The 13,747-nt window shown below is 51.0% G+C and overlaps 1 protein-coding gene and 1 non-coding gene across 3 annotated transcripts in view; one reads left to right on the top strand and one right to left on the bottom strand.

Moving 5' to 3' along the window:
- KIF3C (kinesin family member 3C) overlaps positions 1-13,747 on the bottom strand; it is a 38,961-nt gene that overhangs the window by 11,734 nt on the left and 13,480 nt on the right. For both annotated transcript variants that reach the window (XR_006301092.1, XM_043604367.1), the window contains exons 2-5: positions 4,164-4,265; positions 3,397-3,519; positions 2,145-2,263; positions 1,535-1,651 (exon numbers count right to left, since the gene is read on the bottom strand). Coding sequence is in view for 1 of the 2 variants with exons in the window: in XM_043604367.1 (XP_043460302.1) it covers positions 1,535-1,651; positions 2,145-2,263; positions 3,397-3,519; positions 4,164-4,265 (461 nt within the window). In the remaining variant the exon portion in view is untranslated. The remainder of the gene's footprint in view (positions 1-1,534; positions 1,652-2,144; positions 2,264-3,396; positions 3,520-4,163; positions 4,266-13,747) is intronic.
- TRNAR-CCU lies at positions 9,694-9,767 on the top strand. The gene has a single exon. It is a non-coding gene; the product is annotated as a tRNA-Arg (tRNA).

The following is a 13,747-nucleotide window of genomic DNA, read 5'->3' as shown; positions in this document are numbered from 1 at the left end:
AGAGCCTCTCATCCCATCTCTATTTAATGTAAAGAAATTCCCCCATGTGCAAACTTTCAATTCAGGAACCTGTCCAAGCACAAAATCAGTCACCCTACAGACCAGAAGCCTCACCGGCATCTGCCTCCAGCAGAGGGCACTGGAGTCGTGGCTTTCAAGTGGGGCTTCCTTGCAGAATCACCTGGAAGCTTTGAAAAAAATTTTAAGTCCTTGGGATCCACCCAAGACAGACTGACTATCTATCTATTTATCTATCTATCTATCTATCTGTCACCCAAGACCTTTTAAATCAGACTCTCTGGAACCCAAATCACAGGTGAGAACCTCTGTGCTAGATGATGTACTACTATGGGTCCCTACCTAGAGTGGAAGGTGCATTTTACCTGGGTGGCTCAGTCAGTTAAGCAACAGCTTCGGCTTAGGTCACGATCTCATGGTTCAAGAGTTCAGGCTCTGTGTCAGGCTCTAAGCTGACAGTGTGGGGCCTTCTGGGGATTCTCTCTCTCCCTCTCTCTCTGCTCCTCCTACTTCTCTCTCTCTCTCTCTCAAAGTAAGTAAATAAACCTTAAAAAAAAAAAAGACCTCTACTCATGAATTTGCCTCTTACAAAGTTGCAGTGTCAGCCTGGGTAGGATCGGCCTTTTAGAAAGTAGACAGATTAAGTGGGCATCAGATGCCCCGGTGAGAAGCCACAGACCTCTATGGCTAGCTTCCCACTGAGCTTTGGGGAGAATGCTGCCCTATCTTGGCATTAATATTCCTGAGATAAAGACAGCAAAGAACCTCCAGGGAAGTGCTTTGGTATCCAGCCTCCTAAACACCGCTGTCTACAGATTTTCAATCAAGGGACAGTGGTCCAGGTGAGTGAGGCAGTCCCTCTGCCGGGTTTGAAGATCATCTTCACGGCCACCAGCAGAGGGAGCCACACACACACACACACACACACACACACACACACACACACACACACACACACACACAGAGCCAGGGGACGCAAGCTGTACCTAAGAGCTGGGCTACAAGGAAACAGGTGGAAATGCTGAATCACCACGCTGAGCTGAGTGAAACTAAAAAGATTGGATCACGCCTCTCATTTCCTGATCTGATTATTTCTCTGTATTCAGAAAATACAGACTGGACTGTGAGCTCTGTGTCGGATTTACCTTCTGTCTGGAGAGTCTAAAATACAGTAAGGCAAACATTAACTATCGTCGCTGTTTTTGGCACCCGAAAAACGAATATTCACCAAACTGACAGAATGTTATCATTCACTGGGAGTGCCAAAAGGCTGAGACGCTCTTCCTCTCCGTAGGTCCCTCATGGGGCACCCGAGGAAAACACTTCGTTTTTGGCAAAACACCCTTCCTTCGTGAAGACCTCTGTGTTAGGTCTCGAGAAATCCATACTCCATCGGAACTTTCCCCACCCTTCTCCAAAGGCACAGAAGCCTCTGTCTCCCGCTGGCTCCTGGCCACCCCCAACCTCGGGTGGGCCGGCAAGTGCCTAGGCCCAGACCAGGGGGAGAGAGACTCACACTCCAGCTGGCACGAGCGGCTGGAACTTCCACTGCTCCTCCTCGCAGTCCAGGAAAAGCCGATTCATGATCTTGTTCTTCTCCTCAGGGGGGATGAAGTTCTCGATGATTAGGTACCTGGGAGCAGGAATGAGGTAGAGATGGGGAACTGGGGGGGGTGGTAAGAGACCACACAGCGCATGTGAAGGTTGAAGGATTAGAAGCAAGAAGCAAAGAGGCAGAGGGAACAGAGGAGAAAGCAGAGAATTGGAGGAAGAGGGTCCCTACAGAAGTCACAGAGCTTGAAATCACTGCTTCCAATGCAAGGACTGTAAGCCCAGGGCCTGAGGGGTGACCCGTGGCCAGCACCCAGCATGCACTTTGGGGGACTGATCGTATACAGGCAGAGCAGAGGAAAGAGAAGGAAACAAGGAGAGGAGGTTCATAAGCAACTCTAGAACTTAGACCTCGTCCCCATCCCTCGACACATTCTCTTCCTAAGGGACGTGGACTCCTGGGTGAGCAGACGGCTGGAATGAGGCCTTCAGGAAGGAATTAAGCCCATCAGGGAGAGGCCAGGGAGTGAGGCACGGCCGTGAGGACCAGGACTGGGAAGGGGAGGGGGCCCTACTTGAGCTTGAGCTCCCGGGTCTGCTCATTCTGCGCCTCCTCCAGGTCCTGCCGCACGCGGATGTATTCATCATGCTGGTCCTGGATCTCTGCCTTCACCGCCTGCAGCTTGGCGTAGAGCTGCGTGGAGACAGGCGCAGCTCAGAGGCTGTGCAGTGTGGCAGCGAGGCCCCTGTGACCCAGCCTGGGCCCCACCGACGCAGGCTCAGGGTCTACCAGCTGAGTTTGGGGTGAGGTCCAAGTCTGAATCTCCCTCTTGCCCCGTCACAAATCAGGGCAAGTTATTCAAAGGGCTGTCCTGTCCCTCCCAACACTAGGGCCCGTTACCTGCTCCCGCTCAGCTGCTGGCAGCATTGTGGAATGTTCAAACTGAAAGGGACCCGCGAGACCTTTTAATCCAACACCCTCTTTTTTATAGAAGAGGTAACTCAGGCACAGAGACGCTCAAGGCGACACAACTAGTTAAGAGAAGAGTCAGAATCGGGACCCAAGTACACAACAGCTGGTGCAGGATCCAGGGAGGGGAAGGGGGCCTAAGCCAGTTTGCAAGGTGACCCATCCCACTCCTGCCTCTCCAGGGGCTCTCACGAATGGGGGTGTGGAGGGCAGCACAGAGCCTGCTGTCCCACTCCTAACCCACCAAGAGGCAGGTATGTCCCTGGAAACTGCCACTGTGGCTGGGCAGCCTGGCCGGCACTGGGGCAGCCACGTCGACAACCCTCAGGGTTCTCCAGGCTCTTCCCAGAATCCGGGCCGGAGTTTGCTGTCCCTATACATGCCCTTCCCTGGCCAAGGACTTGGCAGAGTCCCGGAGAGCAGACAGTCTCCGCCCTTCCCCTGTCCACAGGCGCCTCTGGCTCCCTTCCTGAGCTCCCCCAGGCTGTGTCTCCTCAGGTCTCCTCGACACTCCGGGCCCTGTCCCAGGTCTGGCTACCCAAATTGTGACTCACTGATGATACTGTACAGGGGAAAGTTACCCACCGCCGTGAGGATGGCAACTGGAGACTGGAAGCGAAGGCCTTCCGAGCCTCTCAGGCCCTGCCTGGCCCAGGAGCAAAGGCTCTGTTCCACTCCAGCCCCAGACCCCTGCCTTCCCCACCCCTCACCCCGGCAGCCCCGGCAAAGTAACTCGGGGCTTCAGCAGTTCAAGCCAAGTGGGGAAGGGGCCCTATGACACATACCCCTCGGAGGGTGACCGTCTTGGGGAGAGGCTGCCGGGCCCTCACTTGACCCCTTCGCCTGTGGCATCTCACCTTCTTGAGTTTCTTGGTTTTGACCTCCACCTCCTGCTGCAGGGACGTGTAGGTGCCCCGGAGCTCCATGGTCTCTTCATCTCGGAGCATCATCTCCTGCTGCATTTCCCGTTCACGGCGTTTCTAGGCCAAGGCAGGGAACAGGGGCTCAGTGGGGCAGCGTGTACCGGGGAGGGCCAAGGGAGTTCAGGGGACAGGTGCATCCTGCCTCGCATGGGGTCTGGCTGCATGGTGACCACAGATGCCAGGGGGGAGAAGACAGTGTCCCATGGCCCGTGGCCCCTGCTGCTACCCCAACCTCAGTGGAGCCTCTTTGAACCTTCTTCTTGGCTCATATAGCTGGCACATTCTAGGGGTGTCCAGCAGCTATAGATTCCCATCATACTGGCTTCCCAGCTTCCTCACCCTCTCCCCTTGCGGTGTCACCGATGACCGGTAGGACCAACAAATTGTGGTTCTTGAAGACTTCAGATGTGGTCATACAGATGGAAAAGAACGTTCGCCCTTGTGGCAGGAATTAACACCAGATGCCCCGTAGAGGCTGATGTCATGGAGAACTGCCACTTCCTCTCAGCCGTCGGCGGGCAGTGCCCCGGACACAGGCAGGCTCCTGGGCTGGTGGACCCATGGGATCCAGGGCATCGGGTCTTAGGTTCTTAGCACTGTATTCCAGGGATCTTGAGTCCATGATGGCTCACTGCCCCATGCCCTCCGGACAAGACCTCAAGGCCATGCACCCCCACAAGACCTGAAGCCCCCAGCCCTACCTGCTCCGCAATCTCCTGCCTCTTCAGCTCCAACATCTTCTGCTGCTCATTGGTGTGATCCATGATGTTCCTGCCCCCGATGAGCAGCTTGCTCTCCATGGCCTGGGGACACAGAGGGATTAGGTGAGGGGCTTTTCAAATGGCCATGGCATCACCAGCTTGAGAGGTTTGGCTTCCCTGCTCCGCGGTCCTTCCGGGGGTGGACAAAAGATGTATCCCAGACAGGGCCTGTGGTCCTCACTGAGAACAAAGTTTCCCCTCCAGCCTCCTGGGCTCCAGCCCAAGGCTCCCATTGTCAAGAAGACTGTCAGGTGAGGCAAAGAGAGGGCATCCCTCGGGGAATATAGACACCTGATCTGTTTGCTTTGGATACAGATGGAAGGTTGGTTCACCATGCCTAGGAGGGGCGTGCAGAAGGCATCCTAATCCTGGCTTTCGGCTGGAGCCGGTGTTCAAGAGTGGGGAGCAGAGGCTCCAGTCAACAGGCAGCCCAGCTCTTTAGCTAACTGGCTCCTGACTCAGGAAGAGGGCTCTCAACACACGTGTAATCTTCAGCTGACACGGAAAGCAAAAGCAAAGGAAGACCTTGCAGCACTAAGGGGCAATATGAGGTTCCAGAAGCGGCATGAGCCCTGGAGAGCTCCAGAAAGACTCGGGTTCTGCCCACTAAATGCAAGGCCCTGGCCAAGTTACCCCCTTTGGCTCTCACATCCGTAACACGGGAACTGCTCTGTTCCAGGGAGGCCGACAAATATTTGCTGGGTACTATGTGCGAGGGGCTGAACTAAGCCCCTAACAAACACCATCTCTGATCTCCATCCTCACCCTAAGAGAAAGGTGCTCTTGCTTTCCCCACTGAACAAATGAAGAAACGGAGAGTAACCAGCCTGAGGTCACGCAGCTAGTTAACAAAGAGGGAAGATTTGAACCCGCCACCCTCAGTCCGTGAGCCCCTGTGCTGGGTGAAAGCCCCCAGCCCGGTGCTAGGCACACGCCTGCCAGGGGTGCTGGTTGACTCTGAAGCTTAACTGGTCATGCATTTGTATAAACTGGGTAACCTGTGACTACATAAAATGCACTTTCATTCTTGCTAATCAGAGGGCGCTGCCCCAGGGCACTCCAGCTGTCCTCTGATTTCATCCCAGGCTTCCCGGAAGGTTGAAATCACCTTGAGCCACCAGAAGATATTGGCTGCCTCCCCACTGGAAATTTTCCCAGTGGAACCGGCTGACCTGCTTGAGGGCTCTCAAAGCAGACGGTGCTGTCACAATGTGGGAGAAAGGAAGACCCTTTGCCACCTGTGAGAGCCCCATCACCGTGGACAAAGCGGGACAGGGGTTAAGGGTTGCTTTTGGGGGTCAGAGGTTGAGCTGTGTGAGGATGCCATTGGGCGCTGAGCAAAACCGGGCCAGTCAGAGCGACCCCACACAGCCTCCAAAGCCAAGGGCAGGGCTGCCGCAGAGCAAGGGGCCCCGGATAGCTGCCTGTCCTCACGGCCACACCACCGCCACCTGCTGGGCTACTGCCCCTCCCCTCCAGGCCTTGCTGTGAGTTACTATCTCACCACCCAGCCCCCCCCTCCCGCCCCCCACCACAGGCACAAACTCAGCCTAGATTCTTCCTTCTCACCCAAGGCGGCTATCCTTTCAGTGAGTGACTCCTTAAATCTTGTGCCCCAGGCACCTTAGCTTCCTCACCCCAGGCCCTGCCCTGAGTGCAACCCCCCACCTCCCCTACACCAAGCCAGTCATCAGACCCCTTCAAGTCTGCCTTGTTAGGGCTCGCGCCATTCCCACCTTTTCATCCTCACGACCGACACCTGCTGACTTCACTGCGGTCTCCATGACTCACCTGGGTTTTTGCCATGGACTCCCTGCTGCCTCAGTTTCCCCTTCCATCCACCCCCCGTATGACACCCAGGGGCAGTCACCAAAAACACAAGTCTGAGCCTGCCCCTCCTCTGCTGCGAAGTATTTACCAGGCCTCCATTCCTCGCAGGATAAAACCCAAGGTCGGCAGCAGCTCCCTGCCCCGCGGGCTGGCCCAGCCCCCCAGCCTCCCTGGCTGCCTACTCCCCAGGTGTGCCCTGTGCTCCAGTTCCACCCAAAGAATCCCAGCTCCTGCAGGGAACTAAGTCAAAGAAAGACAAATATCATATGATTTCACTCAGATGTGGCATTTAAGATACAAAACCGATGACCATAAGGGAAGGGAAGCAAAAATAATATAAAAACAGAGAGGGAGACAAACCACAAGAGGCTCTTAAATACAGAGAACAAACTGAGGGCTGCCTGTTGGGTGGGGGGAAGGGCCGAAGGGGTGAGGGGCATCGAGGAGGACACCGGTTAGGATGAGCACTGGGTGTTATATGTAAGCGATGAATCACTAAATTTGTTCCTGAAAAAACAAAGAATAAATTTATTTTTGATTAAAAAAAAACAAAGGAAGAATTCCAGCTCCTGGAATGTGCTGTGCCTTTCCACGACACCGGGCTCCTCTTCCCACTCCACGTCCACCTGGAAAATCGCTCCTTATCCTGCAAGACCCACCTTGAGAACCTTGGGATGTTTTCTCTGATTCCCTCAAATCTGTGCATTTCTTCCTTTGGGCCTAACTAGGACACGTCCCTACCATTTCCCCAGAATGGACCATTACTGCTGATATCCTGTCTCCCCTGTGAGCTCCTTCAGGGTAGGAATCGTGTCTTGGTGCTTGGCACATAGTAAGTGCTCAATAAATGTGTGCTGAACTGAAAGGAATCCCTGAGGTGGTCCCAGAGGGGGGTTCTAGGTCCTTTTCCTGGGCCCGCTCATCCAGAATAGAACCGGCCCTTTCTGGCAACTTCTCCTACTTCAACTGACTGGCCCACACTCACTGGTGCAGGGTGAAAGGGCAGAGCAGTGGGGTCTGAGAATCTGGGAAGCCTGGCAGGAGGGATGGGACGGGTGTGAAGAGGCAGGAAGGAGACAAGGCAGCAGTTCTGTCATATGCGGAGGAAACCCCCTCCTGCTGGGGCCATGGATAACTGATCCCTCCAAAAACTGGGTAATGAGATGTTGGGGGACTTGGTGTCTGGCCTGGCTTCCCGTTCTGGAACACTCCAGCCCTGAGTCCTCGCACTTCCCGTGGTACTCTACGTGACTCTAGTGTTCTTCACTCTTTGCCACCTCATAAAGACACGACTTCTCAAACTTGGTTGCTATATTAGAGTCACTGGGGAGCCTTTCAAATTCCCACTGCGGGGCCACATCGCATTATAATCTTGGGCCCTTCGGCTCATGACCGGCCGTGAGAACTCCCAAGCCAGGTGCTCCATGGAAGAGTCTGGTAAGGAAGGCGCGGGGCAACTGCTGATGCCCCGGTTTTCCTGATGGAGTTAAGGACGGGGACCCGGGTTGAGAGAGAACAGGACAGGGAACCAGGAGGAAGAAAACCATTATTTTCTTTGCTGGTCAGCTGTTCCATATTTACTTCTCCTACTAAACCTTTAAGAATTGGGTCTTAAACTTTGATGTCTATTAGAGTCACCTGGGGAGGTTTTATTAGGCCCAGGCTACACCCCACTGTCAATCAAATTGGAAAGGGGCAGGAGAGCCAGTGATGAGGTCTGGGCATTGGTGTTTTTTCAAGGTTCATATTTAAGAATCACTGCTTTTTTTTTTTTAATTAATTAATTTTTATTTTTAAAAAAAATTTTTTTTTCTACGTTTATTTATTTTTAGGACAGAGAGAGACAGAGCATGAACGGGGGAGGGGCAGAGAGAGAGGGAGACACAGAATCGGAAACAGGCTCCAGGCTCTGAGCCATCAGTCCAGAGCCCGACGCGGGGCTCGAACTCACGGACCGCGAGATCGTGAGCTGGCTGAAGTCGGACGCTTAACCGACTGCGCCACCCAGGCGCCCCTTTATTTTTTTTTTAATGTTTATTTATCTTTGAGAGAAAGAGACAGAGCACAAGTGGGGGAGGGGCAGAGAGAGAGAGGGAGACACAGAATCCGAAGCAGGCTCCAGGCTCTGAGCTGTCAGCACAGAGCCCGATGCGGGACTAGAACCCATGAAATGCGAGATCATTACCTGAGCCGAAGTTGGATGCTTAACCGACTGAACCACCCAGGGGCCCCTAAATTTATTCTGAGAGAGAGAGAGAGAGAGAGAGCACAAGCAGGGGAGGGACAGAGAGAGATGGAGAGAGAGAGAATCCCAAGTGGGCTCCACACTGTCAGTGCAGAGCCAGATGCAGGGCTTGAACTCAGGAACCGTGAAATCATGACCCGAGCCAGAATCAAAAGTCAGACACTTAGCTGACTGAGTCACCCAGGCGCCCCAGAATCACTGCTTTTTGAGGTTCCCCCCAGAATCAATATTACCGGGGGACTTGTTACAAATGCAGGATCTCAGGCCCTACACAGACCTAGTGAATCAGAATCTGCTTTGTAAGGAGATCCCCAGGTGGCCCGTGTGACATGCTTTAAGGGGCATGCTGTTAGCACCATCATTTTCCTTACGAAAGCTCCGACAGGTTAAGTAATCCATCCACCGTCAGTCACATCACGGCCATTAAATTTAAATGGAAAATCCAGGCCCAGGTCGGCCTGGCTCCAAAGCCCATGCTCTTTCTACTCCAGACATTCTGTTCAATGTTTTAGGAAGCAGAACCTGCTAAAAGAAGAGCAACACGTTTCCATCGGGAGAAAATCGTGTCTGACTCATCCCCATGGTTATTCCGGTACATGGGGAAGCCAGTGGCCAGAACGTTAGAGGTTAAAATACCCCTGCCTTGGTTAAGTTAGATAGGGGGGCTGGGGTCGGTGGGGGGGGGGGGGGTGGTAAGGAGACAGAGAAGGGAAGTATATTCTCGTAATAGGGGGGTGGATTAGGAAAAGGAAACAGAAACAGGCATCTCTCTGGATGGAAAACTGTTCAGATGTTAAAAGACAGGACTGATCTTCACTAGAAATCACACAAGAAAGAGAACACTGGCCAGATACCCAGCTCCACAGATGCCCCCAGAGCTTCGTAAGTGGTAACGTCCAAGAGAATTTCTAGGCCGTATGAGCTGACAAAAAAAAATGTCAGATGAGCTTCAATTACAGTTTTACATTCTGGGAAGAAGTAATCCTAGCTCTACTCATTAAATGATAGCTGTGAGCAATCAGTTATGAGTTAAAAAAAAAAAAAAAAAGTGGGGGAGGGGGGAGTAATTCTCTATTGTTCCCAGAAGACATTGGCTTAATATGCTTCCACAGCTAAAAAAGCCACTAGCATCTGGCCAGGCACCATCATGAAGGCTTTTTTGGAAACAAAACAAAAATCATTCTACCCTAATATAAAATGGTGACGCAGCTCAATCTGGAGCACTGTGTGTAGTTCCCTCACTGCGTCTCTGGGGACACGGAGGAGAGTGATCTAGAGAAGGGCGGCTAAAACCATCCAAGGGCTATTAAAAATTAGGACTCTTTAGCCTGCAAAGACAAAGAAAGGTTACGAGGATAGACCTGGAAACTATACGATCAAAATAGGTGGGGGGGTGCCTGGCTGGCTCAGTCGGTAGAGCATGCGACTCCTGATCTCAGGGTCGTGAGTTCGAGCCCCAGGCTGGGGCATAGAACTTGCTTAATTAAAAAAATAAAATAAAATAAAATATGGGGCACCATATTTTATGTGGCTCAGTCGGTTAAGTGTCTGACTCATGATTTTGGCTCAGGTTATGATCTCTTGGTCGTGAGATCGAGCCCTGCATCAGGCTCTGTGCTACGCGCAGAGCCTGCTTGGGATTCTCTTTCTTTCTGCCCCTCTCCCGCTCAGGCACACGTTCTCTTAAAATGATAAACATTAAAAAAGAATAATAAGGGGCGCCTGGGTGGCTCAGTCGGCTAAGCGTCCGACTTCAGCTCAGGTCACGATCTCGCAGCCAGTGAGTTCGAGCCCCGCGTCGGGCTCTGTGCTGACAGCTCAGAGCCTGGAGCCTGTTTCAGATTCTGTGTCTCCCTCTCTCTCTGACCCACCCCGTTCATGCTCTGTCTCTCTCTGTCTCAAAAATGAATAAACGTTAAAAATTAAAAAAAAAAAAAAAAAGAATAATAAAATAGGGGCACCTGGGTGGCTCAGTCAGTTAAGCATCTGACCTTGGCTCAGGTCGTGATCTCGTGGTTCATCAGGTGGAGGGAGCCCTGTGCTGACAGTGTGACAGAGACCACTTTGGATTCTGTCTCCCTCTCTCTCTGCCCCTCCTCTGCTCATACTCTCTCTCTCTCTCAAATGAATAAACATTAAAAAAAAGTTCCCTTTAAAAGATAAAATTAAATTAAAATAGGTGTGAAAAGGAAAGATCCAGGCTTTTCCAATCAGTCCTGGTACATAGAGGAAGAGCTTATACTTTGGGTTTTTTTGACAAAGAAAGGGAAGTTCTACTGTTCATAAAAGGTGATAAATTTATGGAATTGATTATTTCAGGAGGACTATTTTAAATATCTAATAGTTTATTAAGGGATTCTAAGGACACATTTTTTTTAAAGTAAGCTCTATGCCCAGTGTGGGGCTTGAACACAGGACCCCGAGATCAAGAGTTGCTCTACTCCCCCAGGTGCCCTCCTGAGCACACATATTTAACCTTTTATTGTCTTTCTCTCCCTTCAGGAAAAAAAAAAGCACTAATATCAGAATAACCACAGAAATAAAAGAAAATTAGGAAAAGACATATTCCTCACATACTCAGCTTCTTTTATTTTCCCTGTTTTTCCAGATTTTTCCATATGCACACATCATTTTTTCACATCAACAGGCAAGGTATAAATATACACTCATGTCCTGCTATTTCCATTTAATCAAATCTCTCCAGAATTTCCTGTTACTTCACTAAGGTTTATGACTATAAATTTGATGATTGTATAATACAGCAGCTAATTTAAATATATTTCATTAACCTGCATTAGAAGATATTTTAGTTGTGTTGGGGCACCTGGGTGGCTCAGTCGGTTAAGCGTCCGATTTCCGCTCGGGTCATGATCTCACGGTCCGTGAGTTCGAGCCCCGCGTCGGGCTCCGTGCTGACAGCTTGGAGCCTGGAGCCTGTTTCAGATTCTGTGTCTGCCTCTCTCTGACCCTCCCCCGTTCATGCTCTGTCTCTCTCTGTCTCAAAAATAAAAATAAACATTTAAAAAATTTTTTAAAAAAAGATATTTTGGTTGTGTACAATGTTTATGACAAACATCCTTGTACATATCATTTTTTGGTTTTTTTAGATGACTTTCTTAGAAGGAAATTTCAGGAGTGGACAAAGGATTATAAACATTTTGTCTATCTTAGAACATACTGCCAAGTTCTAACAAGTTTATACCACTTAAACTACTGCCAGCAATAAATAATGGAGCTGCTTTTATTACAATGTCATAGGCACAAAGTATTATCATTAAAAATTGCTCTAGGGGCGCCTGGGTGGCTCAGTCGGTTAAGCGTCCGACTTCAGCTCAGGTCACGATCTCACGGTCCGTGAGTTCGAGCCTCGCCTCGGGCTCTGGGCTGATGGCTCAGAGCCTGGAGCCTGCTTCCAATTCTGTGTCTCCCTATCTCTCTGCCCCTTCCCCGTTCATGCTCTGTCTCTCTCTGTCTCAAAAATAAATAGACGTGGGGCGCCTGGGTGGCGCAGTCGGTTAAGCGTCCGACTTCAGCCAGGTCACGATCTCGCGGTCCGGGAGTTCGAGCCCTGCGTCGGGCTCTGGGCTGATGGCTCAGAGCCTGGAGCCTGTTTCCGATTCTGTGTCTCCCTCTCTCTCTGCCCCTCCCCCGTTCATGCTCTGTCTCTCTCTGTCCCAAAAATAAATAAATGTTGAAAAAAAAATTAAAAAAAAAGAAACCTTTAAAAATAAATAAATAAACGTTAAAAAAATTTTTTTTAATTGCTCTAATAGTAGATATAAAATTGAGGCTTCCCATTTATTTTATATTCTCTATACCTTTCAGGTGGACTTGTGGAGGGCTGAGCTCTCCTTTCACAACATATCCTTTTACGCTTTTTTCAAGTTATTTTTTTTTCTTGGTGATCTTTAAGTAAGGAGACAGACCTCTGATTCAAAACAATTCTTTGTTCAGCCTCCACTTTCTCCAGCTACCCACACCTAGTCCTTTGCTCTCTTCATTCAAAATTCGGCCTGACAGGGGTGCCTGGGTGGCTCGGCTGGTTAAGTGTCCGACTTTGGCTCAGGTCATGATCTCGCAGTTTGTGACTTCAAGCCCCACATAGGACTCTCTGTCAGAGCAGAGCCTGCTTCAGATCCTCTGTCCCCCCCCCCCCCCTCTCTGCACCTCCCTCTCTCTCCCTCTCTCTCTCAAAAATGAATACACATTAAAAAAAAAATTCTGCCTGACAATGTCCAAATGGATTCAAGATACCCATTTAGACAGTCAGGCAGACTTTGAGCTGCCAATCAGGCCTGGAATCTGCTGTTCCAGCCAAGACCACCAGGGCCCCCAGGTTCTGAGCCTCCCCTACCCGTACAATAGGACTCTCAGGACTGATTTCTCTGTCAGTTCTTGCTAATTGGCCTTCATGTTAGATCTCTCCTTGGATCTAGAACTCTGCTTCAGGATCTCTCCTTCTGGCTGGGCCCTGGGCTCTATGAAGAGAATTCTGGATGATGTCTGACTGTCTGTTATCACCCCACTCCCATTTGTCCACAGACCCTGTGCTTCTCCGCCAGCCCCGCCGAAACCCAGCACAGACGTGGTCTGAATGACAACTGAATTTGCCTTTCTGGTGACTCACCAAGTCTTGCCCACTTGTCCAGCCCACGCTGTCAGCCAAGCCTGGCTGACAGAGCCTGTCTTATGCTAGAAGCGGGGAGGGGGGGGGGGAGGGGGGCTGGTCCTGGCACAACATCTGTGGGCAGGTGCAAGGTCTCAGCCCCCGCCTTCTCCCCATTCTCAACCCATGCTGTCTGCTTCGCCCCCACGCTCTGAAATATGTCATGCATGACTTCAATTCTTTGCTTGGAAACATGGGTGGGATTTTTTTGTTGCTTTTACTTTCATGTCTCCCTCCCATTTTTCTGAGGATACCGGTTGCCATCTCCTCCTTTTCTTCAGATCTCTGTCCTTACTATCACCTATGGAGGACAGGGAGGGACAGGGATGCCTCAAATCCGTAGGCCCACTTCAGGCTGGGATTTACTAAACAGAGGGGCTGGGAATACAGGGTTCCTAGTCCCCAGGAACAGTTCCCTGGAGCTCTTAGCTGCCCTAGTTAATGCTGCCTTTGTGATCTCTCAAGGCAAAAGACAGGTGGGTGGGGCCTGTGGACAGGACTGGGTTTGGTCCTACTGGTTCTAAATAAGTCCAGTGTAACTAAAAGGCCAGCAGAGGCTGTGGGGGTGGAAGAGGCAGGGCTGGGCGCTCCAGGGCCATGGTCTGACTCTTGAGAGACTGATACAAATCAGGCATAAGTAAGGCAGCCTCAGCAAATCATGGACCCCACCCCCTTTGCTTTACAGATGGGACACTAAGATGTGTCAACAGAGATGGAGTAGTCTAAGCCTGGAGTCTCATAATCCAGGAAATTTTAAGTGTAATCTGGGGTGCCTGGGTGGCT

This window comes from Prionailurus bengalensis, chromosome A3 (assembly GCF_016509475.1).
Source record: "Prionailurus bengalensis isolate Pbe53 chromosome A3, Fcat_Pben_1.1_paternal_pri, whole genome shotgun sequence".
Classification (NCBI taxonomy): domain Eukaryota; kingdom Metazoa; phylum Chordata; class Mammalia; order Carnivora; family Felidae; genus Prionailurus; species Prionailurus bengalensis.
The sequence above is the reverse complement of the archived record's forward strand: the minus strand, read 5'-3'. Positions and strand labels throughout refer to the sequence as shown.